The 27,640-nt window shown below is 41.1% G+C and overlaps 1 protein-coding gene across 4 annotated transcripts in view; it reads left to right on the forward strand.

The window, feature by feature from the left end:
* TULP4 (TUB like protein 4) overlaps positions 1–27,640 on the forward strand; it is a 229,156-nt gene that overhangs the window by 38,858 nt on the left and 162,658 nt on the right. For 3 of the 4 annotated variants that reach the window (XM_079939365.1, XM_079939363.1, XM_079939366.1), the window contains exon 2: positions 18,830–21,058. In XM_079939365.1, coding sequence (XP_079795491.1) covers positions 20,807–21,058 — 252 coding nt within the window. In that variant the 5' untranslated portion in view covers positions 18,830–20,806. Of the gene's footprint in view, positions 1–17,503; positions 17,641–18,829; positions 21,059–27,640 lie in introns of those variants that run through there. The other variant, XM_079939364.1, reaches the window with a different exon arrangement.

The raw sequence follows: 27,640 nt of genomic DNA on the forward strand, positions 1-27,640 counted from the left end.
CCTGCTGCAGTGTGCTTTTGAGTCCAAGACTACTCATTCATTCAGGGCCAGGCACGTGTGTAAGTGCTGCTCACCAAGCTCGGACTCTCTTGTGTGTTGGAAATTACTGAATACCCCACAGCCATTTCTGTGTAGTCCTAAGCACATGTTCAGGATTGGAAATGTGTCCACTTGTATGGGCACTGGGCCATCAGTCAGCCCTGGTCCCCTGCCTTCCTGCCCTGCCCTCTGCCCCAGGACATGGCCTCGATGGACAGTCGGGCATGCTCTCTGTGTCTGCCCTGTCCATCTGTTGGCTGCGGGTCAGGCATTCCTGCTCACCATTGGAACCAAGAAGGAATCACTTGGAAGTTATCCCTCCCATAGAACCCAACTGAGGCTGGGCAATAGCCAGGACTCTGTTCTCGTTCAGTTGCTGGCTGCATTTCAGCAATCCATTTGAGCCCCTTTTTAAAAAAATTCATTTATTTATTTATTTTTGACTGTGTTGGGTCTTCATTGCTGCACGCAGGCTTTTTCTAGTTGTGGCGAGCGGGGTCTACTCTTCGTTGCGGTGCGCGGGCTTCTCGTTGCGGTGGCTTCTCTTGTTGCGGAGCACGGGCTCTAGGTGCGTGGGCTTCAGTAGTTGTGGCTTGTGGGCTCTAGAGCGCAGGCTCAGTAGTTGTGGCGCATGGGCTTAGTTGCTCCATGGCATGTGGGATCTTCCCGGACCAGGGGGTCGAACCCGTGTCCCCTGCGTTGGCAGGTGGATTGTTGACCACTGTGCCACCAGGTTGCCTTTAATTTTTACTCCTGTACTCTCCATATCTGGTTTTGGTATCAAAGTATAATAGCCTCATAGAATTAGTTGTGGGTGTTACCACTTTTTCTCTTCTCTGGATGAGTTTATCTAATACTGCAGTGGTGTTTTCCTTGAATGTTGGTGGAACTTATCTGGAAAATATCTGGACTTGATGTTTTCTTTGTGGGATGATTTTAAACTACTGAGTCATTTTCTTTAATGTTTATGGCACAGCTTAGGCTTTTATCTTTCTTCTTGAATTAGTTTGATTAAATTATGTTTCCTAGGAATTTGTTCATTTCATGTTATCAAATATTTAAGCATTCAATTGTTGATGGTATTCTTTTATCTTTTTAATCTTCACTGTATCTATAGTTCTACCCCCCTTCTCATTCCCAGTATTGTTTATTTGTGCTTCCTTTTTCTTCATCTGTCTAGCCAGAGGTTTGTGTCTTTCATTACTTTTTTGAAGGGTCAACATTTGACTTTGCTTAGCCTCTCTAATGTTATTTTTTCTCTTTTATGAATTTCTCTTCTTATCTTTATTATTTCCTTTACTGTCCTTTGGTTTATTCTGTACTTTTAAAATGAACACTTATCTTCTTAATTTGTAACACTTTTTCTTTTCTGTTATAAGCATTTAAGGAAATAAATTTCCCACAAAACACTGCTTTTTCTGTAGATGACAAGTTTTGGCATGTAGTATTTTAATTCACATTGAGTATTTTACATTTTCCATTATAATTTCTTCTTTGTTTTATAAGTTATTTAGAAATGTGTTTGTTTAAAATTTTCCAGTATATAGTTTTATGATCATATTTGTGTAATTACTTTTAGGGTATTTTTTTTTTTGTGGCCGCATTGGGTTTTTGTTGCTGCGTGCGGGCTATCTCTTAGTTGGTCTTAGTTATGGCGAGCGGGGGTTACTGTTAGTTGAGGTGCGCGGGCTTCTCATTGCGGTGCGCAGGCTTCTCATTGCGGTGGCCTCTCTTGTTGCAGAGCACGGGCCCTAGGTGCGTGGGCTTCAGTAGTTGTGGCCCGTGGGCTCATTAGTTGTGGCACACGGGCTTAGTTGCTCCGTGGCATGTGGGATCTTCCCAGACCAGGGCTTGAACCTGTGTCCCCTGCATTGGCAGGTGGATTTTTAACCACTGCGCCACCAGGGAAGCCCTGTGTAATTGCTGTTAACTTATTAGCTTTGTAGTCATATTTCATTGACACTTATTCTTTAAAATATGTTGAGACTCAACTTTACATGGTAATTTTTTTTAATGTTCTTTTGTGCTTGAGAAGAATATGCATTCTCTGAATAGGATACAAGATTCTCTATTTGTTCATTAAGACCAAGTTTGTTAATTGTGACATTAACATCTTCTAAATGTTTACTTTTTTTTCCCCCCAGCTTGATTTATAAGTAATTGAGGGAGCTAATTGAACTCTTGTATTTTGATGGTGGGTAACTAATTTCTCCCCATCACTTTTTGCTTTGTGTATTTCAACGTTATTTCATTTTGAGTTTTATCAGGTTAGAGTTGTGATGTGCACCTGGTGAATAGGACTGTTGATCACTCTGTGGCTAGGTCTCTTCTTTGCTCCATGTTAACTACTTTTGCCTTAAAATGTATTTTGTTTGATATTAATAGAGTAACCCTAGCTTTCTTTTCGTTTCTGTATACATAACATATCTTCTTTTAAAAATCCTTTTCTTTGGGCTTCCCTGGTGGCACAGTGGTTGAGAGTCTGCCTGCCGATGCAGGGGACACGGGTTTGTGCCCCGGTCTGGGAGGATCCCACATGCTGCAGAGCGGCTGGGCCCGTGAGCCATGGCCACTGAGCCTGTGCGTCCGGAGCCTGTGCTCCGCAACGGGAGAGGCCACAACAGTGAGAGGCCCACATACCGCAAAAAAAAAAAAAAAAAAAATCCTTTTCTTTTTAAAATTATTATTATTTTTTTAACATCTTTATTGGAGTATAATTGCTTTACAATGGTGTGTTAGTTTCTGCTTTATAACAAACTGAATCAGTTATACATATACATATGTCCCCATATCTCTTCCCTCTTGCATCTCCCTCCCTCCCACCCTCCCAATCCCACCCCTCTAGGTGGTCACAAAACACTGAGCTGATCTCCCTGTGCTATGTGGCTGCTTCTCACTAGCTATCTATTTTACATTTGGTAGTGTGTGTATGTCCATGCCACTCTCTCACTTTAAAATCCTTTTATTTTCATTCTTAACTTGATCTTAGGTTTTGGGTATGTCTCTTGTGAAAGCATTTAACTGTTTTTCTGGTTTTTTTTCCCTTTGGTGTAATCTGATACTCTTTGAACTGGCAAGACTAGGTCTTTTAATCATTGATGTGCTGTGATGACTAATATATTTGCATTTAACTTCTGTCTCTTGTTTTCATTTATTCTGCCTTTTGTTTGGTTTTCCTCTTTTCAGAGGACTGATTTGAATCCACTCCCACCTCCTCCATTTTTTCTGTCTTGTGACCCGGGATGTTGCATACTTTGTTTCTGGTCTTTCAGAGATTGCCCTTTACAATTCACCATGCTTACCTAAGCTAATCAAGTGTAAAGTTAACTAGTGTTTTAACTTTCTGAACATTATAAGGGCCTTAGGGTATAGCTCTGATCATTCTTCTTTTCACCCAATTGTCTTTTTTTTTCTTTTTTTAGTTTTCTATTTCCCCCTTCAAATAGACACAGGTCAGTGGTTAATCACAGGGGCTAGAAACCTACAGCCTGTTTGAACCCCAGTTCTGCCACCTACCAGATGAGTGAAGTTGGGCAAAGTGCTTAACTTCCCTGTGCCTCAGTTTCCTCATCTGTAAAGTATGGACAGTAAAAGGACTTTTTTCCTGAGGCCAGGGGTTTTGAATGAGAAATGCAGTACCTATAGAGCGTTTAGAACTGTATCTGGTGGTTAGCAGGTGCTGTGTAAGTGTCTGCTATTATTGTTCTTTTTTGAAAAGACAGTGTTTAATTTTACCTACGTGTTTAACAATTTCTTTTTCATCATTTCTTCTTCTATCTTAGACTTTCCTTCTGAGTCACTCTCCTACCTGAAAAATATTCTTTAGAATTTATTTGTGAGTTCAGCTGGTTTTAAAATTTAGCTTTTCCCCTTTTTAATCATCTTTGTTATTTAACTTTTAATTCTTAAAAGACAGTTTTTCTGGGTATATAATTCTGTGTTACATATCCAGAGTAGAATTCTATATTTTCTGTCAGTGCTTTGAAGATCTTAGTTCATTGATCTCTGCCATTGTTGCTGTTGAGATGTCTGTTCTCAGTCTGTCATTGCTCTGTAAGTCCCTGTCTCTTTGGCTCTGTGTTTTGCTAAAATGTACTCAGGTGTGGATTTGTTTTTTATTTATCTGCCTTGGTGTGTGTGTATATATATATATGTGTGTGTGTGTGTGTGAGTGTGTGTGTGTGTAGTGCTTCTTGTATCTGTGGATCTTTCATCAGTTCTGGCAAATTCTGTCATTATGTCTTCAGATATTTCTTTTCCATATTCTTTGTACTATCCTTTTGGAATTCCACTTAGATCTGTCCTCCTTTTCTCTTTATCTTTCCTTTATATTTATATCTCCTTGTGCCTCTGTACTACAGAAGCTTTCATGGGAGATTTCTTGGAGCTGTTAGATACAGTTCATTAATTCCTTTTTTGGCTGATGTCTCATATATTGCATTCTGTTTTAGTGATTAGGCTTTCCTTTTGTCTCTCTCTGGTCAATTTAGATAGTGTCTTATTGCTTGCTTTTTTATTCCTTTAAACATTTAACTATTTTATTTCTCCCTTCCTAATCTGGTGAGTTCAACTATATTGTTATGGATTTTCTGCCTGTTGGATCTGTCCATTTCTGATAGAGGGGTGTTGAAGACTCCAACTATGATAGTGGACTCATCTCTTTCTCCTTGCAGTGCTGTCACTTTTTGCCTGACGTAATTTGATGCTTTCTTGTTAGGTACATACACATTAAGGAGTATTACGTCTTCTTGGGGAATTGACTCCTTTATCATTATGTAAAGCCATTATTTATCCCTGATAATATTCCTTATTCTGAAGTCCGCTGTGTCTGAAATTAACATTGGTTCTCCCACTTTTTAAATTTGTGTTAGCCTGGTATATCTTTCTCAGTAGATGTAGCTTTTAATCTATATGTGTCTTTATATATATATATATATATATATTTTTTTTTTAATTTACCTGTCTTTTTTTAACATCTTTATTGGAGTGTAATTGCTTTACAATGGTGTGTTAGTTTCTGCTTTATAACAGAGTGAATCAGTTATACATATACATATGTCCCCATATCTCTTCCCTCTTGCATCTCCATCCCTCCCACCCTCCCTATCCCACCCCTCCAGGTGGTCACAAACCACCGAGCTGATCTCCCTGTGCTGTGCGGCTGCTTCCCACTAGCTATCTATTTTACTTTTGGTAGCGTATATATGTCCATGCCACTCTCGCACTTTGTCACAGCTTACCCTTCCCCCTCTCCATATCCTCAACTCCATTCTCTAGTAGGTCTGTGTCTTTATTCCCGTCTTACCCCTAGGTTCTTCATGACCTTTTTTTGTTGTTGTTGTTAGATTCCATATATATGTGTTAGCATACGGTATTTGTTTTCTCTTTCTGACTTACTTCACTCTGTATGACAGACTCTAGGTCCACCCACCTCACTACAAATAACTCAATTTCATTTCTTTTTATGGCTGAGTAATATTCCATTGTATATAGTGCCACATCTTCTTTATCCATTCATCTGTTGATGGTCACTTAGTTTGCTTCCATGTCCTGGCTATTGTAAATAGAGCTTCAATGAACATATTGGTACATGACTCCTTTTGAATTATGGTTAGCTCAGGGTATATACCCGGTAGTGGAATTTCTGGGTCATATGGTAGTTCTGTTTTTAGTTTTTTAAGGAACCTCCATATTGTTCTCCATAGTGGCTGCATCAATTTACATTCCCACCAACAGTGCAGGAGGGTTCCCTTTTCTCCACACCCTCTCCAGCATTTATTGTTTCTAGATTTTTTGATGATGGCCATTCTGACTGGTGTGAGATGATATCTCATTGTAGTTTTGATTTGCATTTCTCTAATGATTAATGATGTTGAGCATTCTTTCATGTGTTTGTTGGCAATCTGTATATCTTCTTTGGAGAAGTGTCTACTTAGGTCTTCTGCCCATTTTTGGATTGGGTTGTTTGTTTTTTTGTTACTGAGCTGCATGAGCTGCTTGTAAATTTTGGAGATTAATCCTTTGTCAGTTGCTTCATTTGCAAATCTTTTCTCCCATTCTGAGGGTTGTCTTTTGGTCTTGTTTATGGTTTCCTTTGCTGTGCAAAAGCTTTGAAGTTTCATTAGGTCCCATTTGTTTATTTTTGTTTTTATTTCCATTTCTCTAGGAGGTGGGTCAAAAAGGATCTTGCTGTGATTTATGTCATAGAGTGTTCTGCCTGTGTTTTCCTCTAAGAGTTTTATAGTGTCTGGCTTTACATTTAGGTCTTTAATCCATTTTGAGTTTATTTTTGTGTATGGTGTTAGGAAGTGTTCTAATCTCATACTTTTACATGTAGCTGTCCAGTTTTCCCAGCACCACTTATTGAAGAGGCTGTCTTTTCTCCACTGTATATTCTTGCCTCTTTTAGCAAAGATAAGTTGACCATTTGTGCATGGGTTTATCTCTGGGCTTTCTGTCCTGTTCCATTGATCTATATTTCTGTTTTTGTGCCGGTACCATACTGTCTTGATTACTGTAGCTTTGTAGTATAGTCTGAAGTCAGGGAGCCTGATTCCTCCAGCTCCATTTTTTGTTCTCAAGATTGCTTTGGCTATTCGGGGTCTTTTGTGTTTCCATACAAATTGTGAAATTTTTTGTTCTAGTTCTGTGAAAAATGCCAGTGGTAGTTTGATAAGGATTTCATTGAATCTGTAGATGGCTTTGGGTAGTAGAGTCATTTTTACAATGTTGATTCTTCCAATCCAAGAACATGGTATATCTCTCCATCTATTTGTATCATCTTTAATTTCTTTCATCAGTGTCTTATAATTTTCTGCATACAGGTCTTTTGTCTCCTTAGGTAGTTTTATTCCTAGATATTTTATTCTTTTTGTTGCAGTGGTAAATGGGAGTGTTTTCTTAATTTCACTTTCAGATATTTCATCATTAGTGTATAGGAATGCCAGAGATTTCTGTGCATTAATTTTGTATCCTGCCACTTTACCAAATTCATTGATTAGCTCTAGTAGTTTTCTGGTAGCATCTTTAGGATTCTCTATGTAGAGTATCATGTCATCTGCAAACAGTGACAGCTTTACTTCTTCTTTTCCGATTTGGATTCCTTTTATTTCATTTTCTTCTCTGATTGCTGTGGCTAAAACTTCCAAAACTATGTTGAATAATAGTGGTGAGAGTGGGCAACCTTGTCCTGTTCCTGATCTTAGTGGAAATGGTTTCATTTTTCACCATTGAGGACGATGTTGGCTATGGGTTTGTCATACATGGCCTTTATTATGTTGAAGAAAGTTCCCTCTCTGCCTACTTTCTGCAGGGTTTTTATCATAAATGGGTGTTGAATTTTGTTGAAAGCTTTCTCTGCATCTATTGAGATGATCATATGGTTTTTCTCTTTCAATTTGTTAAAATGGTGTATCACGTTGATTGATTTGTGTATACTGAAGAATCCTTGCATTCCTGGAATAAACCCCACTTGATCATGGTGTATGATCCTTTTAATGTGCTGTTGGATTCTGTTTGCTAGTATTTTGTTGAGGATTTTTGCATCTGTGTTCATCAGTGATATTGGCCTGTAGTTTTCTTTCTTTGTGACATCTTTGTCTGGTTTTGGTTTCAGGGTGATGGTGGTATGGTAGAATGAGTTTGGGAGTGTTCCTCCCTGTGCTATATTTTGGAAGAGTTTGAGAAGGATGGGTGTTAGCTCTTCTCTAAATGTTTGATAGAATTCGCCTGTGAAGCCATCTGGTCCTGGGCTTTTGTTTGTTGGAAGTTTTTAAATCACTGTTTCAATATCAGTGCTTGTGGTTGGTCTGTTCATATTTTCTATTTCTTCCTGATTCAGTCTCGGCAGGTTGTGCATTTCTAAGAATTTGTCCATTTCTTCCAGGTTGTCCATTTTATTGGCATAGAGTTGCTTGTAGTAATCTCTCATGATCCTTTGTATTTCTGCAGTGTCAGTTGTTACTTCTCCTTTTTCATTTCTAATTCTATTGATTTGAGTCTTCTCCCTTTTTTTCTTGATGAGTTTGGCTAATGGTTTATCAATTTTGTTTATCTTCTCAAAGAACCAGCTTTTAGTTTTATTGATCTTTGCTATCGTTTCCTTCATTTCTTTTTCATTTATTTCTGATCTGATCTTTATGATTTCTCTCCTTCTGCTAACTTTGGGGGGTTTTTGTTCTTCTTTCTCTAACTGCTTTAGATGCAAGATTAGGTTGTTTATTTGAGATGTTTCCTGTTTCTTAAGGTAGGATTGTATAGCTATAAGCTTCCCTCTTAGAACTGCTTTTGATGCATCCCATAGGTTTTGGGTCATCGTGTCTCCATTGTCATTTGTTTCTAGGTATTTTTTGATTTCCTCTTTTATTTCTTCAGTGATCACTTCGTTATTAAGTAGTGTATTGTTTAGCCTCCATGTGTTTGTATTTTTTACAGATCTTTTCCTTTAATTGATATCTAGTCTCATAGCATTGTGGTCAGAAAAGATACTTGATAGGATTTCAGTTTTCTTAAATTTACCAGGGCTTGATTTGTGACCCAAGATATGATCTGTCCTGGAGAATGTTCCATGAGCACTTGAGAAAAATGTGTATTCTGTTGTTTTTGAATGGAATGTCCTATAAATATCAGTTAAGTCCATCTTGTTTAATGTCTTTTTTTTTTTTTTGCGGTATGCGGGCCTCTCACTGTTGTGGTCTTTCCTGTTGCGGAGCACAGGCTCCGGACGCGCAGGCTCAGTGGCCATGGCTCACAGGCCTAGCCGCACCGTGGCATGTGGGATCCTCCTGGACTGGGGCACGAACCCGCATCCCCTGCATCGGCAGGCGGACTCTCAACCACTGCACCACCAGGGAAGCCTAATGTGTCATTTAAAGCTTTTGTTTCCTTATTCATTTTCATTTTGGATATTCTGTCCATTGGTGAAAGTGGGGTGTTAAAATCCCCTACTATGATTGTGTTACTGTCAATTTCCCTTTTTATTTCTGTTAACATTTGCCTTATGTATTGAGGTGCTCCTACGTTGGGTGCATAAATATTTACAGTTGTTATATCTTCTTCTTGGATTGATCCGTTGATCATTATGTAGTGTCCTTCTTTGTCTCTTGTAATAGTGTTTATTTTAAAGTCTATTTTGTCTGATATGAGAATTGCTACTCCAGCTTTCTTTTGATTTCCCTGTGCATGGAATATCTTTTTCCATCCTCTCACTTTCAGTCTGTATGTGTCCTTAGGTCAAGTTGGTCTGTTGTAGACAGCATATATATGGGTCTTGGATTTGTATCCATTCAGCCAGTCTGTGTCTTTTGGTTGGAGCATTTAATCCATTTACATTTAGAGTGTAATTATTGATATGAATGTTCCTATTCCCATTTTCTAAATTGTTTTGGGTTTGTTATTGTAGGTCTTTTCCTTTTCTGGTGCTTCTTGCCTAGAGAAGTTCCTTTAGCATTTGTTGTAAAGCTGGTTTGGTAGTGCTGAACTCTCTTAGCTTTTGCTTGTCTGTAAAGGTTTTAATTTCTCTGTCAAATCTGAATGAGATCCTTGCTGGGTAGAGTAATCTTGGTTGTAGGTGTTCCCCTTTCATCACTTTAACTATGTCCTGCCACTTGCTTCTGGCTTGCAGAGTTTCTGCTGAAAGATCAGCTGTTAACCTTATGGGGATTCCCTTGTATGTTATTTGTTGCTTTTCCCTTGCTGCTTTTAATGTACTTTTTTGTATTTAATTTATGATAGTTTGTTTAATATGTGTCTTGGCGTGTTTCTCCTTGGGTTTATCCTGTGTGGGACTCTCTGTGCTTGCTGGACTTGATTAACTATTTCCTGTCCCATATTAGGGAAGTTTTCAACTATAATCTCTTCAAATATTTTCTCAGTCCCTTTCTCTTTCTCTTTTTCTTCTGGATCCCCTATAATTCGAATGTTGGTATGTTTAATGTTGTCCCAGAGGTCTCTGAGACTGTCCTCAGTTCTTTTCATTCTTTTTTCTTTATTCTGCTCTGCAGTAGTTATTTCCACTATTTTATCTTCCAGGTCACGTATCTGTTCTTCTGCCTCAGTTATTCTGCTATTGATTCCTTGTGGAGAATTTTTAATTTCATTTATTGTGTTGTTCACCATTGTTTGTTTGCTCTGAAGTTCTTCTAGGTGTTTGTTAAGTATTTCTTGTATTTTCTCCATTCTATTTCCAAGATTTTGGATCATGTTTACTGTCATTACTCTGAATTCTTTTTCAGGTGGACTGCCTATTTCCTCTTCATTTGTTAGGTCTGGTGGGTTTTTACCTTGCTCCTTCATCTGCTGTGTGTTTGTCTGTCTTCTCATTTTGGTTAACTTACTGTGTTGGGGGTCTCCTTTTCACAGTCTGCAGGTTCATAGTTCCCATTGTTTTTGGTGTCTGCCTCCAGTGGATAAGGTTGGTTCAGTGGGTGGTTTAGGCTTCCTGGCAGGACCGTGTCTGGTGATGTGTTTCGGGGTGTCTGTGAACTTATTATGATGTTAGGCAGCCTCTCTGCTAATGGGTGGTGTTGTGTTCCTGTCTTGCTAGTTGTTTGGCATGGGGCGTCCAGCACTGGAGCTTGCTGGCCGTTGGGTAGAGCTGGGTTTTAGCATTGAGATGGAGATCTCTGGGAGAGCTCTCGCCTATTGATACTACGTGGGGCCGGGAGGTCTCTGGTGGACCAAAGTCCTGAACTCGGCTCTCCCACCTCAGGCTCAGGCCTGACAGCCGGCCCGAGCACCAAGACCCTGTCAGCCACATGGCTGGGGAAGATGGGCTATGAGTTGGGTGTCAGCCACTGCCCTGTTGTAGCTCTGTCTCAGCTGTCTCCAAAGGTCACCCAGATACATTGGGCTATTCCACCATTCCTCAGAACTTGCACCTGCCAGTCTGGGATCTCCTGATACTCTTCACTGAAATATGTTGCATTCATGGTGGTGAGAGATATGCTAGTAGTGTTGGTTATCTTCACTTCAGAGACTGGGACAGTCTGAGCCTTCATGTGGCCAAGTCAGGAGCACCTGGCCAGTGGTCCCAAAGTGATAACATGTCAGAATCCAAGAAGGCTTTTTGCAGCTCCCGAGCAGTGGTCCCAAGCAGCCACTCCACTCAGGTGCAGCACTCTGACCAGGGGACTCGGTGGGACCCTCAAACGAGGATTTCTGCTAGCCTTAGAGCCTGACGCGCCCACCCAGGCAAGGAGCTGAGGAGAGCGTCTCCCGGCCCCCTCTCACCAGAGGAGCGGACACCTGGAAGCTCACCACAGTATTTTAATGTCTAAGTTTCCAGTGTGGATTCATTCTCAGAAGTATCTAGTTCCCACTCTTTTAAACTTGTAATCAGTCTGTTTGTCTTGCAGCCTCCATGCTCTCCTGTCTCTGTACAGATAATTAGATGTTCATGTTCTTAGAAATGGCTGTAGAAATCAGGCACAGAGAGTAAATAGGAGTAACCTTCCCTGAGAATGTATCTCTTTGCTGTTCTCTGAACACAGCAGTGGACCGCAGTCCTCTCCCTGAATTCTTGCAGTTGCATGGGCTGCAGTGCCTGGGGGCCTCAGGCTTTCAGAAGGCCCAGATCTGAATGGTTGGTGTTGGTGACCACTTGGTGGTTTGTGAAGAGAACCTCATTCAGTCAGCATTTAGTTTCCCTTTTTCGTAGGCGCCTGTTTGGGACTCTGAACCATACTTAATACAGTGTTGAACACTTCATTAAATGCATTACTGGTGGGTACTGCAGGTGAGATAAAAACTGGAGTTCGGGTGTTTGTGGTTTAGTAGGTATGGTGGGTTATACTGAAAAATAGCTGTACTATGAGCAGAGAAGACCCTTGCCATGTGAGTCTGGGCAGTGCTTCTGTGTACTACGAGCATCTAAAGGAGCTAGTGCTGTTCGGAATAGGACAGCTTTTCTGTGGGAAGCGTCTCTAAGATTTACAGTCAACAGGAAAGTGATGTGACACTCACACAATTGTAGTAAGATTGCATCTTTTGAATAAGCCTGGGTATCACCATGCATACGTGTCTTTAGTTATTATCTCACTAGCATGTTTTGAGAATTAAGATCTAGAGAATACCACGATAAAATATGTTAAATCATTATTAAACTCCATTATCTTTGCAGTGGTGTTGTAGATGTTTCATGTGTGTAGCTGTTTCCCTGCATATGTAGGTAGTAGCCAAGTGACAGTTGATTGCTGGGAGTGTCCGGACCTTCTCGCCCTCTCTTCCTGCCCCCTAGGCTGTTTGACATTGATTTTTTAAAAAAATAAGTGTGGTTGTTTTATAATATTATATTAGTTTCAGGTGTACAGCATAGTGATTCAGTGTTTTTATAGACTATATTCCATATAAAGTTATAAAATAATGGCTGTATTTCCCTGAGCTGTACAATATATCCTTATTACTTATCTATTTTATACATAGTGGTTTGTACCTCACAGTCCCCTACCCTTCTTTTGCCCCTCCCCCTTACCTCTCCCCACTGGTAAATAGTTTTCTATATCTGTGAGTCTGTTTCTGTTTTGTTGTACACATTCAATTGTTTTATTTTTTAGATTCTGCTTATAAGTGATAACATACACCGTATTTGTCTTTCTCTGACTTATTTCACTAAGCGTAATACTCTCTAGGTCCATCTGAGAATATCCCTACCTTTAAAGGCAGTCTTGGAAGGCAGATTTGAACTAGCCTCCAGGCAGCTATCGAAACTAATTAGGAGCCAGTTAAAACTCCCTTGATGTTTGTGGGTTGTGGAAAATTCCCCAGGGAAAGGAGTGACTGTAATTAGAGGCAGGTCAGTGTAGTTACTTTCAAATGTGGAGGTCTTCCCTGGTGGCGCAGCGGTTGAGAGTCCCCCTGCCGATGCGGGGGACGCGGGTTTGTGCCCCAGTCCGGGAAGATCCCACATGCCGCGGAGCGGCTGGGCCCGTCAGCCATGGCCGCTGAGCCTGCGCATCTGGAGCCCTGTGCTCCGCAACGGGAGAGGCCACAACAGTGAGAGGCCCGCGTACCGCAAAAGAAAAAAAAAAAAAAAGAAAAGAAATGTGGAGTTCAGGACCTGTTGTTGTCTGTGGAAAGGAGGCATCAGGGGAGCCCCGGTGCGGCAGCAGCCACCCTCCCTCCACCCTGACGTGGAGCTCAGCCCAGGACAGCAGGTGTGCTTAATTTACATTACCAATCAGCAAAACTCATGTTTATATCCTTTTCTTTGCTCAAACCTGCAAACAACTCTGTAGTCAAAAGCTTAGATTGTTGGGAATATTTTATTCAAAAGTTTCTACTTTTTTTTTCCTGTTTTGCATTTATCTAACAACATCTATGTATTTTTTCCTAAAATCTACTCTCCGCTTCTCATCTCAGTCTTCTGCCTAACTACTGTATAAATTTTTATCCTTTAGAAAGAAATAGAGCTTTATTCTGAAATTTTCTTATATCCATTTGTTACTCCTAATATGTTTTTTCTTTGTGGATACTTTCTTAGCTTGAGAATTAAAATAGCATTTTTGATACTTTTTTGGGATTTTCTAGATTCAGAGAGTACTCATTAAGGTTGTATATAATAACTAAAAAAACTCTCTTAATAATTGATTTAAATTATCATAAAACCCCAGAGAACTGATGCCTAATATAGTTCACAGTGCGTTAAACCTGCTTATTGTGAGATGTACCATCCATGTAGAAGAATATGTCAGACATAGAGGTGTAGTAAAGAATAATTATGGAGTGAACACCCCAGAACTACCACCCAGATCAAGACGTGGAATATATGGGATATTGCTAGCGTCCCAGCAGTACCACTGTGTGCGCCCTCCCCAGGCACAGTTTCCAACCCCCTCTCCCCTTTCAGGTGACTACGAAAACAAGTGACAAATGCATTTTTATTCCCCCCAATAGTAAATTTTATCCATGTTGGTGGAAAGTAGGAATCAGATAAAACAGAATAACCTGTAGTGAAATAACTTTAGTTAGAAAACAGAATATCTAACCGGGGGCAAGAGGGGCAGCAAGTGCAGCACAGGGGCCTCCTGCATAATAGATGTTCAGTTAACATTTGTTGGTCGATTAATCCAGGAGTGCCTGTAATTAGTACAGAATTTTCTTGATGATGTACAATTCTGTCCCTAAGTTGTACTTCCCAAATTCTCGGGCTCCTAATTTGCCATTAGGACTGGATAGTATGGGAAGTTAGAGTGTGAGGCATCTTACATGCTTACTGTCTCCTAGATCGCTGTCAGGTTATTAATTCAATCAGGCACATGTATTATTTGCTTTAAGATTGTAATCTTCTAAAAGCAGATTATAGTAGAATTGATAGAATAGAATAGATTTTTCAGTGATTTACTATAGGAATAGTCTGAAAATAAGCTGTAATTAACAGAAGCAGGTTTGGGCCAGAATTCAGAGGTTAGCATTGTTTCTTCCTAATGAAAGCCTCCAAGGATGGCTCATGGACCTGTATTACAGTTTTAGGGTAAAAAACATCATAATGCCAAACGGAGTATTTACTTTCAGTCTGTTATCAAAAAACTTTGTTTGAATAGTTGCTTTTCTCACCTGATTTTAAAAATTGAGGTGAGATATACGTAACAAAATTTACCATTTTTATCATTTTTAAGTGTACAATTCAATGGCCTTAATAGAAGTACATTCACGTTATTATGCAGCCCTCACCACTGTCCATCTCCAAAATTTTTTCATCATCCCAAACTGCAACTCTGTACCCATTCAGTAATGACTCTCCTGTCTCCCCGCCCCCAGCCCCTCACAGCCACCATTTCCGCTGTCTCTATGAAGTTGGCTACTCTAGATACTTCATATAAGTGGAATCATACTTACATGTATTTGTCCTTCTGTGTCTGGCTTATTTCACTCAGCACAATGTCTTCAAGGTTCATCCATGTTGCAGCATGTGTCAGACAGAATTTCAGTTTTTTAAGGCTGAATAATATTGTATGTTTTTCCACATTTTGTTTACTCATTCATCTGTCTGAGGACACTTGGGTTCCTTACACCTTTTGGCTATTGTGAATAGTGCTGCTTTGAACATGGATGTGCAAATATCTGTTCTGAGCCCTGCTTTTAGTTGAATAGTTGCTTTTTAATCTTTTTATACCAAACACCTTTACTAGTGTTGATTTGACAGTCAGCTTCCCTCAGAAACTAGTTAATCAGTTAGAGCCTTATTTTCTCATCCTCATGAGAAAATAAGACAGAAGGGAAGTATTCAACATCACCTATTTCTATTAACGGTAGCGCTAAGATAGGCACCAGCCTTTCAGTAATTAGGAGACTATGATGGTAGTTTTTTTGTTGTTAGATTTTTGTATCTGTTATCCATTTGAGAAATAATAAAGGAGCATGTCATTTTTCCTTAAATGATCTGCCTTATTTTGTCTAGCGTATATGACGCTCTGTAATTTTAAAAGTTTGATTAAAAACCATTAGCAGCATATAGAAAATGAAATACTTTTGTCTGTGCTTTTACTATGGAAATTTATCCTACATACTTTATTTCAACAGTTATTTAAGGCTTATATTCTGGAGAGTTAGCATATGTCAGTGATTTGTAACCTTTCTGGTTTTAGGGCCCCTTTGTAGTCTTAAAAATGATTGAAGTCCGAAAAGAGCTTTTGATTATGTGGGTGTTAGCTCTTGATATTTACCATATTAGAAATTAAAACTGAGAAATTAAAAAAAATTGCTAATTCATTTAAAAACAATAAACCTATAAATATTATAAATAATACATTTTTTATGAAAAATGACTATTTTCTGACTAAAAAAATTACTGAGAAGAGTAGCATTATTTTACATTTTGGTAAAATATCTTTAATGTCTGACTTATTGAAACGATAGTTGGATTCCCATTATGCTTCTGCATTCAGTGTTACAATATGCTGTTTTTATTGAAATGTCTGAAGAAAATCTGACCTCACACAGATATGTAGCTGGAAAAGGGAAGAGTATTTTAATAGTCTTTTCAGCTAATCATGAATATTTTTCTTTGATACTGTACTAAACTCAACAAATGGTAGTTTCTTAAAGGTTAGTAGCAATGTAGAATTTTAAATATATCAGTGGCTTTTTTGTACTTCGTTATATTAAAATCCATTTGTCTTTCTTGCACCTTGAATGGCTCTGTCAAGCATAATTGGTATCATCATTCACTGGTCATTTGAAGAATATTGCTTCAGCAAATTATGCGAATCTTCCGAATATTGACACGCTATGAAATATACTGTCAGAAATTCCCATTTATTAATATCACCTTCTGTTGCTTGCAGAGTGTCTTTAAATCTTGGGGAGCTATCAAGCTCATAGTGATAGATGCTGGTTTTCCCACAATTCTAATTTTAACTTGAAAGCTCTACTTTTATTATCAGCAACAAATACCATCAGTTGTTTTCTTTAAAGTGACAGCTCACTTTGTTCACATTAGAGAAAAATGTCTGCCAAAGACCCAAGCCTAAATGACCATAATTTGTCATTCATTCTTTCCAGTAAACATGGCATTTCATGAAAAAGCAGTTTGCTCAGCCCATAACTTAAACTATAGCACAAGTGCTTTTTCTTAGGATTACTACTGTGGTGCTATAGTCAGCAGAAGTGCTATGTGTGTATTTACTGTTTGAAACCCAGAATATTAAACAACCATGTCCTCAAGGGGTGAGATTTACTAAATTAATAATTTTTACTGCTGCACTAAGAACTTTTTTTATTTTTAATATTTATTTATTTACTTGGCTGTGCCGGGTCTTAGTTGCGGCGTGCGGGATCTTCAGTTGCGGCATGTAGGATCTAGTTCCCTGACCAGGGATCGAACCTGGGCCCCCCTGTTAAGACTCTGGGAGCGCAGAGTCTTAACTGCTGGACCACCAGCGAAGTCCCAAGAACATTCTTAAGTGAAGCTGGCGTTTAAAAATCTCTGATGAGCCCTGGTGCTGGCTGGTGCTGGCCCTTTATTTGTGTCACAGAGCTGGCTGATAGTTTGACCCACTGTTGCTGTTGCACCGTTGATAGAAATTGTCAATGCAGTGAAGAAGACAAATAATGTCTTAGTTTTATTTTGAAAATAATTTCGATGTTTTAGACCCCTCTCCCTCCAGGACAGTGTGAGGGAACTGATGGTTTACATTGTCGTGTTTAATGTGGGTGCTTTAGTAATCGTGGCTTATGCTCTTAAATAGTTTAAACCCTGTGTATATATTGCTGGGTCTTGAGAAGTTGCTTTTGCTTTTCCCCTCTGTGGTGCTGTCCCCAGGCCAGGGTAGGGACTAAGGGAGTATTATACAGTGACATTAGAATTTCAGGAGGAAGGACATGGCACAATTTGAATTTTATAGCATTTGTTTTCACTTTTTCCCCTCGGGTACAAGTGCTTCCTGAGAGAATCTGTTTTGATTTTAGACACATAGGAAGTATATGTCCTGTGACTCATCTGAATTAGGGTATCTCCAGGAAATTATCTGTAGCTGCTGCCTTGCCCCCGCCTGCATCCTCTTACAGACTTTTACTGAGTAACTTGTTTGTGCTAAGCTCCTTGCCAGGGACGAGAAGGGTAGGCTCCCAGCCTCTAGACGCAGCGAGAGGAAGACTGTTGCACGGGTTAGTACGGAGTCTCTGGGAAGCTTCATGGGAGAGGGGGTGTTCGGTGGGTGTTAGAGGGGGTGTGGGCTGGCTGGGCAAAGGAGCAGCAGGTGTGGAGACATGAAGGAGAGGGGGCGCTCAGTACTTGGGGACATGGTTCAGGGAGTGGCCAGAGGGCGATGGCTGCAGCACAGGCTGGACGTGGAGGCTGTGGCGGAAGAGGACAGGTTGAAATCACATCCTAAGGGGTCTTGCTGGGACTTGATCTCATAGGCCAGTGGTTCTCAAAGCTGGTCCCAGACCAGCAGTGTTAGCGTCTCTCAGGAGCTTGTTAGAAATGCAGATACCAAGGCCCAGCCCTTGACCTTCCGTGTCAGGTATTTGGGGGTGGGGGTGGGCTGTCCGTTTCAGCTAGCTCTCCGGGGTGGGGGTGGGGTGGGGGTGGGAGACTGTCTGGGCGGGGCGAGAACAGTCCAGGCTCTTGGGGCAGCCTTGAATTTTAGAAAGATCACTCTGAGGGTCCTCTGGAAGGTGGGGTGGTGTGGGGAAGTTAGGGACCAAGTTGTCCAGTGTCTTTGCGGATGTGATGTGGGCCTGGACTGAAGGCAGCAGGAAGGAAGAGGGGATGGGTTTGCTGGAGGTAGATTCTCTAGGACTGTATTCTGGTAGACGATGTAAAAGCTGAGAAGACAGCTGTGCCTTGCTGTGACCTGCCGGCAGTTAAAGGCCTTTGCTGCCTTGTGTCTTCAGGGATTATTTTTTACTGAAAGTGAAAACGTCAATTCAGAGAACTTGCCTGAGGCTCTCCTGCCTCCTCTTTGAAGATGCCTGCTGAACTCAGGCTGATGACCTCTGGGTGGTAAAGGTGCACCTTCAGGGCTCACGGTCCTAGGAAGGACAGTCTTAGGTGTTATTTCATTCACTATGCACAGCTGCGGGCAAATTTAGTAAATGGTACCTGGCGCTCAGACGCCTCATGTCGCATGTTGTCTGTAAGCTGGCGAGGAGCACCCTTTTACTATTCGAATTTTACCAGTCAGTTGCTCCATTTGATATATGTAAGTGTCCAGATGGGTCTCTGATTTCAGTTACAGTGATTATGATGTTATTATATGATATTCATATGTTCATGCAAAAAGGTGTATTAGAACCGTTATTCTTCAATATTTTAAAGTTCTTTTTTTTTATGTCCTATTTTGTTTTACAGATTTGTAAGACTCCAGGGCCTTCAAGCTGTGATTAATCCCATGGTTCCTGAAATGACTGGGAAAGCAGACGTTTTGTGTGCCAGTTGAAGAGTGTATGTCTGTGTATATTTAAAACCTTCTTTCTGTGCACACACCTTTACACGAGAAGGCAGGCTCATTCTTGTGTGCACTTGAAGAGTTTTACAACTGATGAAAATTAATTTAAGAATCAGATGGAGCAACTTGACACCACTGGGCTTGGGAGCCCGGGGAGAAAAATACATCAGTAATGGCCAGTTTTCCATATGGTCTTCACGGGTGAAGAAGGTTTGCAAAAAGAAGAAAAAAAAACTTGCACAGATTAGGCCTCAAAAATACCTCTCCAGTTTAAAGAAGGAACTAAGTGAGAAGGTGACTGAGGGAGAAGTGTGATTTCAAGCATTGCAGAGGGGAGCATGCAGTGCTCTTTGCACTTTATTTTTCAGTGGGTCTGGTGATTTGGACAGAGGTGAAAATTCTGGACCGAAGGGTGGCTCTTACTGTGTGGTTATGACTGGAGGGAAGCCAGTTAGGGTATGATGGGACAAGTTTGAACAGTGAACTGATTCCTTTGCCTTTTTTCAGTTAACTGTATTCCAGAAATTTTAATTTATTACTTCCCTTTTCCTTTCCTATACCTATAGGATAATACCTTAAGGCAGCAGTTGAAACTGATAATTACAAACTAATTATCAAGGAGCATCCGAGTAAAGCTTCTTTCCCTGGACTGTGCATGTGGCATTTGGAGACGGTCTCTGGAGGTGATCAGGAAGGTGCCCGTCAGCCGAACATGGTCGCTTTGTAGGGAGACAGTGGGGAGGAAGCTGACTCTCACCTGTGTTTTCCGTTTTAAGGGATTCTCTTCCGTGTTGAGGCTAGGAATCTTTGTGTATAAGAGGAAGGCTACTTGATGGACTTAATTCTGAGATTAGTTTTTTTCCTTCAAAATGGAAAAGTATGTAATCTTTACGAGTGGAAAGGGGAGAAGTGACTAGGGTAGGAAGGGAGGAGACACAGCCTGCAGCCCAGCTTGGCTCCCATTTGCCAGCAGGAGTATTTAGGATTCGCGGGGGGCCCACACTCAGACTCCCTCCCGTGAGAGCTTTAGAGCCTTCTGGCGCTGCTGAGGGAAGGGGCTTTCTCACCCGCCTCTATGGCACCGAGGGGTGCGTCGGCCTGCAGAGGGGCCCTCCCCGGGGACACAGCCACCTGCTGGGAAGCCAGGTTGGGCTCCGAAGTTGGAGGTTTCTGGTTCTGAACAGTGGGGAAAGAGTCCTTTTTTCTCCTAAAATTTGGACTGCTGTCTGCACAAACTCTGGTCTGTTTTGCACGGTTTGTGTGCCTTTTTTTCCCTTTATGCAATCTTTTTCAGCTTTAGCAGCAGAGATTTGTCTAGTTGAGAAAACAAGCCAGAGGGTGGCTTCAGAAGGAAGATGATCCCCATGTATTCTGTCTCTGCATCTGAGCTTTTGAAGAGAAGATTCCAGCTCGAGGGATTCTCAAAGCCTTAAGTCACTTGAAATCTATGTATTTGCAGCCCTTTGTCTCTGGAATCACATTACACTAAACTGGAATCTCAGGCTGAATAAGAAGAACCAAGTTGAGTGAAAAGAAGAACACTCAGTTTCTTTATCACCACTTGTTAACAATGCTCTTTCTCCAAAGGGTCAGCCCCCTCTTCCTCTGAGGACTTGAACATAAAAATGGACCCCACGTTGTTTTTAAGCATTACCTTTTCTTAGCGGACTGCCATCATCTTTTCTAGAGGAATTTTTTCACTATGCATTTGGTGGATCTTTATAAAATACTGACCTTCTAATTAGAACCGGGTCAGTCTTAAAAGGGGGTCAGGGAAAACAGCGCAAGCCAACCACAAAAATAACATCGATCTGTCAGTGAAAGCAATTTTTCAGCATTCAGCGTTACTTTTTAAGTAAAACGGTTCTTCAAAAAAAAGTATGTATGCAGCGGTGGAGCATGGGCCTGTCCTGTGCAGTGACTCCAACATCCTCTGCCTGTCCTGGAAGGGCCGCGTCCCCAAGAGTGAGAAGGAGAAGCCCGTGTGCAGAAGGCGCTACTACGAGGAGGGCTGGCTGGCCACGGGTAACGGGCGCGGCGTTGTTGGCGTGACCTTCACCTCCAGCCACTGCCGCCGGGACAGGAACACTCCGCAGAGAATCAACTTCAACCTTCGGGGCCACAACAGCGAGGTGAGCGGGCTTCTGTTTCACTTTTGGTCTGGTCACTAGCAGTGGCTTTGAGCCCATCCTGCATGGATTCCAGTTTCTCAGACTTGCTGCTGAGGGAGACTTTTCAAACGTGAACCCTGTCTTGTGTGTGTGTCCCAGTCGGAGACACAGTTCCCGGCGGGCTGTGTCACCTCTCCAGCGTCCCTGGTCCTCCTCTCCCTGCGATGGGTGGGCTGCCCCCTGGCAGGGACACCAGGGCGGCTTTCTGACCAGGTGTGAGGTTGGATGAGACGATCCTAACCTGCCTGTCATGCTCTGAGCCTTTATGGTTGCCTGTATCCATGGCAAAGAGTCACTGCCCCAGTGTCAGACGGGGAGTGCAGGCCATGGAAGTGGTGCTGTCTTGGCCGTGCACAGTTCACATCTGCATGCTTTGTGATGGTGTAACACCTAGCTTGTATTCTTGTAGTGGAAGGTAAACAAATGAATTAATTGGACAGAGGTGAAAGGAGTAATTGGACAAGAGCCATGGTTTTTCACATCTGTGGGGTATATTCTGTTGAGGACATTATGCTATGTATACATGCGTATAGATTCCTCTGGGCTTCTGAAACATAACCATGGTCATTATCTTTGAAATTCCTTCAACCAGCATTTAGTGAGCAGTGTGTTTACAAGAAGAGTTGTACTTGCGTAGCGTGTTAACCGTATTCATGCTTCACTGTTCACTAGTTTCTTATGAGGAATCCACCTTAAATTGTCACTAGATGGTTTTTGGTTAGTCGTTATAAAGGGGAAGAGTATTTTTGAAGGGTAGCATACAGTAAAGTGCATTAACCGTACGCATACGTACGTCTCAGTGATTATGTACATACGCAGTCACCCATGTAACCTTCCCCCAAATCAGGGTGTAGAACATTTCCAGGACCTCTCACAGGTACCTGCTGCCCCTTCCCAGGCCCTACAGCCCACTGAGAGGTGACCCAGACTCTGGCTGTGTCATCACAGATCAGTTGTGCCTGTGCTTGAACTTCATGTAAGTGGAATCATTCATTTTATTCATTTTATTCAAAAAATCATTTATTTGTGTCTGGCTTCTTTCACTCAACATTGTGTCTGTGAGATTCATCCCTGTCGTGTGTGCTGTTAGTTTGTTCCTTTTAACTGATGTTAGTTTTCCACTGAAGGAGGACACCACAGTTTTTCCATTCCTCCATTCTTCAAATGGTGGGCATTTGGAACGCTTCCAGTTTCTCGCTGTCTTGGTGAAAGCTGCTCTGAACATTCGTGTGCGTGCCTTCTTGTGGACCTGTGCACTCATGACAGGTTTCCAGGTTGCACAGTGGGCATGCATTTAGGTGTAACAGGAATTGCCAGGAACAGTTTTCCAAAGTGATTGTGCCGTTTGATACCCCTACCATGAATGTATGAAAAGTTTCAGTTGTGGAAGAAACTTCCTTTGGTTTTGAACTTTTCATATTAAAAAAAGGTAGTTTTATGCAAGGAATTTTGGTTTACAGATTCTTCTGTCCTTACTACACACACACACACACACACCTGTAATTTTGAACTGGATGCTCTCTTAAAAGACATATTTTTCTTTTTCTTTTTAATAGATCTTTGTTGGAGTATAATTGCTTCACGATACTGTGTTAGTTTCTGTTGCACAACGAAGCAAATCAGCCATATGCATACACATGTCCCCATATCCCCTCCCTCTTGAGCTTCCCTCCCACCCTCCCTATCCCACACCTCCAGGTCATCGCAAAGCGCCGAGCTGATCTCTCTGTGCTGTGCTGCTGTTTCCCACCAGCTAACTATTTTACATTCGGTAGCGTATATATGTCGATGCTACTCTCACTTCACCCCAGCTTCCCCCCCCGCACCCCATGTCCCCAAGTCCATTTTCTATGTCTGCCTCTTTATTCCTGCCCTGCAACTAGGGTTCATCAGTACCATTTTTTTTTTTAGATTCCATATATATATGTTAGAATACGGTATTTGTTTTTCTCTTTCTGACTTACTTCACTCTGTATGGCAGACTCTAGGTCCATCCACCTCACTACAAATAACTCAATTTCATTTCTTTTCATGGCTGAGTAATATTCCATTGTATATATGTGCCACATCTTCTTTATCCATTCATCTGTCGATGGACACTTAGGTTGCTTCCATGTCCTGACTATTAGAAATACTGCTGCAGTGAACATTGTGGTACATGACTCTTTTTGAATTATGGTATTCTCAGGGTATATGCCCACTAATGGGATTGCTGGGTCATATGCTAGTTCTGTTTTTAGTTTTTTAAGGAACCTCCATATTGTTCTCCATAGTGGCTGTATCAATTTACATTCCCACCAACAGTGCAAGAGGGTTCCCTTTTCTCCACACCCTCTCCAGCATTTATTGTTTCTAGCTTTTTTGATAGTGGCCATTCTGACCGGTGTGAGGTGATACCTCATTGTAGTTTTGATTTGCATTTCTCTAATGATTAGTGATGTTGAGCATCTTTTCATGTGCCTCTTGGCCATCGGTATGTCTTCCGTGGTGAAATGTCTGTTTAGGTCTTCTGCCCATTTTTTAACTGGATTGTTTGGTTTTTTCGTATTGAGCTGCATGAGCCATTTGTATATTTTGGAGATTAATCCTTTGTCTGTTGTTTCATTTGCAAATCTTTTCTCCCATTCTGAGGGTTGTCTTTTTGTCTTGTTTATGGTTTCCTTTGCTGTGCAAAAGGTTTTGAGTTTAATTAAGTCCCATTTGTTTATTTTTGTTTTTATTTCCATTACTGTAGGAGATGGGTCAAAAAAGATCTTGCTGTGGTTTACGTCAAAGAGTGTTTTTCCTATGTTTTCCTCTAAGAGTTTTATAGTGTCTGGTCTTACATTTAAGTCTTTAATCCATTTGGAGTTTATTTTTGTGTATGGTGTTAGGGAGTGTTCTAATTTCATTCTTTTACATGTAGCTGTCCAATTTTCCCAGCACCACTTATTGAAGAGGCTGTCCTTTCTGCATTGTCCCTTGTCGTAAATTAGGTGCCCATATGTGCATGGGTTTATCTCTGGCCATTCTGTCCTGTGCCATTGATCTGTATTTCTCTTTTTGTGCCAGTACCATACTGTCTTGATTACTGTAGCTTTGTGGTACAGTTTGAAGTTGGGGAGGCTGATTCCTCCAACTCCGTTTTTCTTTCTCAAGATTGCTTTGGCTGTTCGGGGTCTTTTGTGTTTCCATCCGAATTGTAAAATTTTTTGTTCTAATTCTGTGAAGAATGCCATTGGTAGTTTAATAGGGATTGCATTCAATCTGTAGATTGCTTTGGGTAGTATAGTCATTTTCACAATATTGATTCTTCCAATCCAAGAACATGGTATATTTCTCCATCTGTTTATGTCATCTTTGATTTGTTTCATCCGTGTTTTATAGTTTTCTGAGTACAAGTCTTTCACCCCCTTAGGCAGGTTCATTCCTAGGTATTTTATTCTTTTTGTTGCAATGGTAAATGGGAGTGTTTCCTTAATTTCTCTTTCTGATTTTTAGTTGTTGGTGTATAGGAATGCCAGAGATTTCTGTGCATTAATTTTGTATCCTGCAACCTTACCAAATTCACTGATTAATTCTAGTAGTTTTCTGGTGGCATCTTTAGGATTTTCTATGTATATAGTATCATGTCATCGGCAAATAGTGAAAGTTTTACTTCTTCTTTTCCAGTTTGTATTCCTTTTATTTCTTTTTCTTCTCTGATTGCCATGGCTAGGACTTGCTAAACTATGTTGAATAATAGTGGCGAGAGTGGACATCCTTGTCTTGTTCCTGATCTTAGTGGAAAAGCTTTTAGTTTTTCACCGTTGAGTATGATGCTTGTTGTGGGTTTGTCATACATGGCCTTTATTATGTTGAGGTAGGTTCCCTCTGTGCCCATTTTCTGGAGAGTTTTTACCATAAATGGGTGTTGAATTTTGTCAGAAGCTTTTTCTGCATCTATTGAGATGATCATATGGTTTTTATTCCTCAGTTTGTTAGTGTGGTGTATCACATTGATTGATTTGCGAATATTGAAGAATCCTTGCATCCCTGGGATAAGAGATATTTTTCTAATGCTGTGCAACAAATCACCATGGACTTAGTGGCTCACAACACCCACTTCTTATCTCACAGTTCTGTAGGTCTGAAGTCTGGGCTGGGTCCTCTGCATGGGGTCTCATGGTGGCATCAGAGACTGTGAGCTCCTCTGAAGCTGGGGTACCCCTCAGACGCATTCAGATTTTTGGCAGAAATCGGTTCCTTGCGGCTGTAGGACTGAGGCCCTCAGCTCCTAGAGGCCGCCCACCACTCCTGCCACATGGCCCTCTCCATAACATGGCTGTTTGCATCTTGAAGGCCAGCAGGAGAGCATCTGCTGTAGCTTGGAGTCTGACTTTCCATCTCTGAAAAAGGGTACATCTGATTAGGTCAGCCCCGCCCACATTCCAGGTGAGGGAATCATATAGTGTGTGCACACCAGGGGCTGCTGTTTTAGAACTGTGCCTACCACAGAAGAGGTGATTATAATTCCTAGTGACATGGATCTTTCACTACTGAAGCTATTTCATGTGATTTTTCCATTTTGTATTTTTACTTTTAATTTCTTTTCTTTTTTTTAATTGAAGTATAGTTGATTTACAATATTGTGTTAGTTCCTGATGTACAGCAAAGTGATTCAGTTATATATACATACATACTTTTTCATATTTTTTTCCATTATGGTTTATTACACGATACTGTAATCGTTTCCTGTGCTAATTTCTATTCTTAACATTAGAATAGTTCCTATTTATTGAGTGCCTGCCAAGTAGGGTGACCAGCCATCCTGGTTTCCCAGCATGTGTGACTGTCAGTGCTAAAACTGGAAAAGTCACAGGCAAACTGGGATGTTTATTCATCCTACTGCTAAGGGCCAGACATAGTACCAGGTGCGTTGCAACCAAATTACTTCATGTGGTTTTCACAGTAGACTTAGGGATAGATATCACTTTCCTATTTTACAGGTCAGAAAGCTAAGGTTTATGGATGCTAACTGGTTTGCCTAAGTTCATACAGCTCGTATGGAGGAGAGCTGGAATTGGATCCCACAGCTCCGCCATTCTCCTTCAGTGTACCTTTATTTTCTTAAAACTTGTGTTAGGTGTAAGTTCTCAGTCCCTTAACCACAGTTGTGAAATCTAAGGGCTCTGAAAATGGAAAGTTTTTGCATGACTCATTTAATGGCAAGACATGAACTGATGTGAGGCTATTTTTTGTCCTCATCCTGTCATGTCGGCTGCAGAAATATTTATGTTTTTATTATGGGTGCTGCCCAGACCCTGCTGGGGGTGTTGTGTATTGATGGTGTCTCCTGTTTTCAGGCCTACAATTTCAAAAACTCTGAATTTCAAAACTTACCTAGCTGCAGGGATTTTGAGTACATGATTATGAGCCTGTATCTTCCTTTAAGGGAATCGTGAAAAGCAACCTCTGAAGAGTTTTATGTTTTTTCATTTTCAGGAAGGCTGACGTTTAAGTCATCTCTGTCCATTGCTTAGTTACCTTATCTTCACTGGCCTTCCACTCGAGGAGCCAAGTCCCTCTGCCCCCACCCTGACATACCCTAAAAACTCTAGTCAAGAACTGTCGCAGGATTTTACTGTCTTCTGGCCACGGGATGACCAAACTGCGCACGTCAGGTCTCGTGATCTGCTGTTTCACAGCTGAAAAACTTGGGAATGTTTTTCTTTTAGAAAACAATTCATTACGGTTATTATTGATGACATGCAAGTTAGTCACTGATTCTTCATTTAAAGAGATTTTCTTCACTTAAGTGCGGACAGGCATCCATGCGTGTTTGGTGGGATTTGTTTCATTACAGGGACACATCCACTGTAGGAACGGTGTCTCCTGGGTTCCCGGATCTGGTTTACTTCTTCTCTGAGAAGCTTTTTCTGACCCTCTGCCCACCCCCCACTCCCCACCCCAGGCTGTACACTGTACACCGAACAGACTTCTGTGCTTGCCCTGGTAATGCCTTATTACAGTTACCTACTTGTGTAGATTGGTAAACTTAGTGAAGATTGTCTGTTCTCGTGTCTTAATTTCCTCACCTCCTACTATTTAAAATGTCATTCGTTTATTTTAATTTCCTTTAACTTGTTAGCCCACTTCAGTGGGGCTTCTTTTCCCACCACTCCACTGAGATGGTCACATTCCCAATGACCCCACGTTGCTAAACCCTTAGGCCACTTTATTGCACTTGCTGTCTTGGAAGCCTTCAGTGGAGTTGAAACGTTATTTTCTCTTGCTTTCCAGGACACCAGGCTCTCCTGATTTTCCTCTTACCTGTTTGGCCTCTACTTTCCACCCTTTTTGCTGGCTCTGCCTATTTTCACCTCATTGTTAATAAATGTTGGAGGGCCCCAGGCATGCATCTGTTTCTAGATAATCTCTCCAAGTTGGTGCTAAATCTACCTATATGCTGATGGTTTCCGAATTTATATCTTCCACCTGCCATCACCTTCTAGTTCCAGATTCTGTTCTTCGATTTGTTATATGAGATACAGAATTGGACATCAGTCACTAGGCTTCCCAAAC

The sequence above is a fragment of the Stenella coeruleoalba genome (assembly GCF_951394435.1).
Source record: "Stenella coeruleoalba genome assembly, chromosome: 12".
Lineage (NCBI taxonomy): Eukaryota > Metazoa > Chordata > Mammalia > Artiodactyla > Delphinidae > Stenella > Stenella coeruleoalba.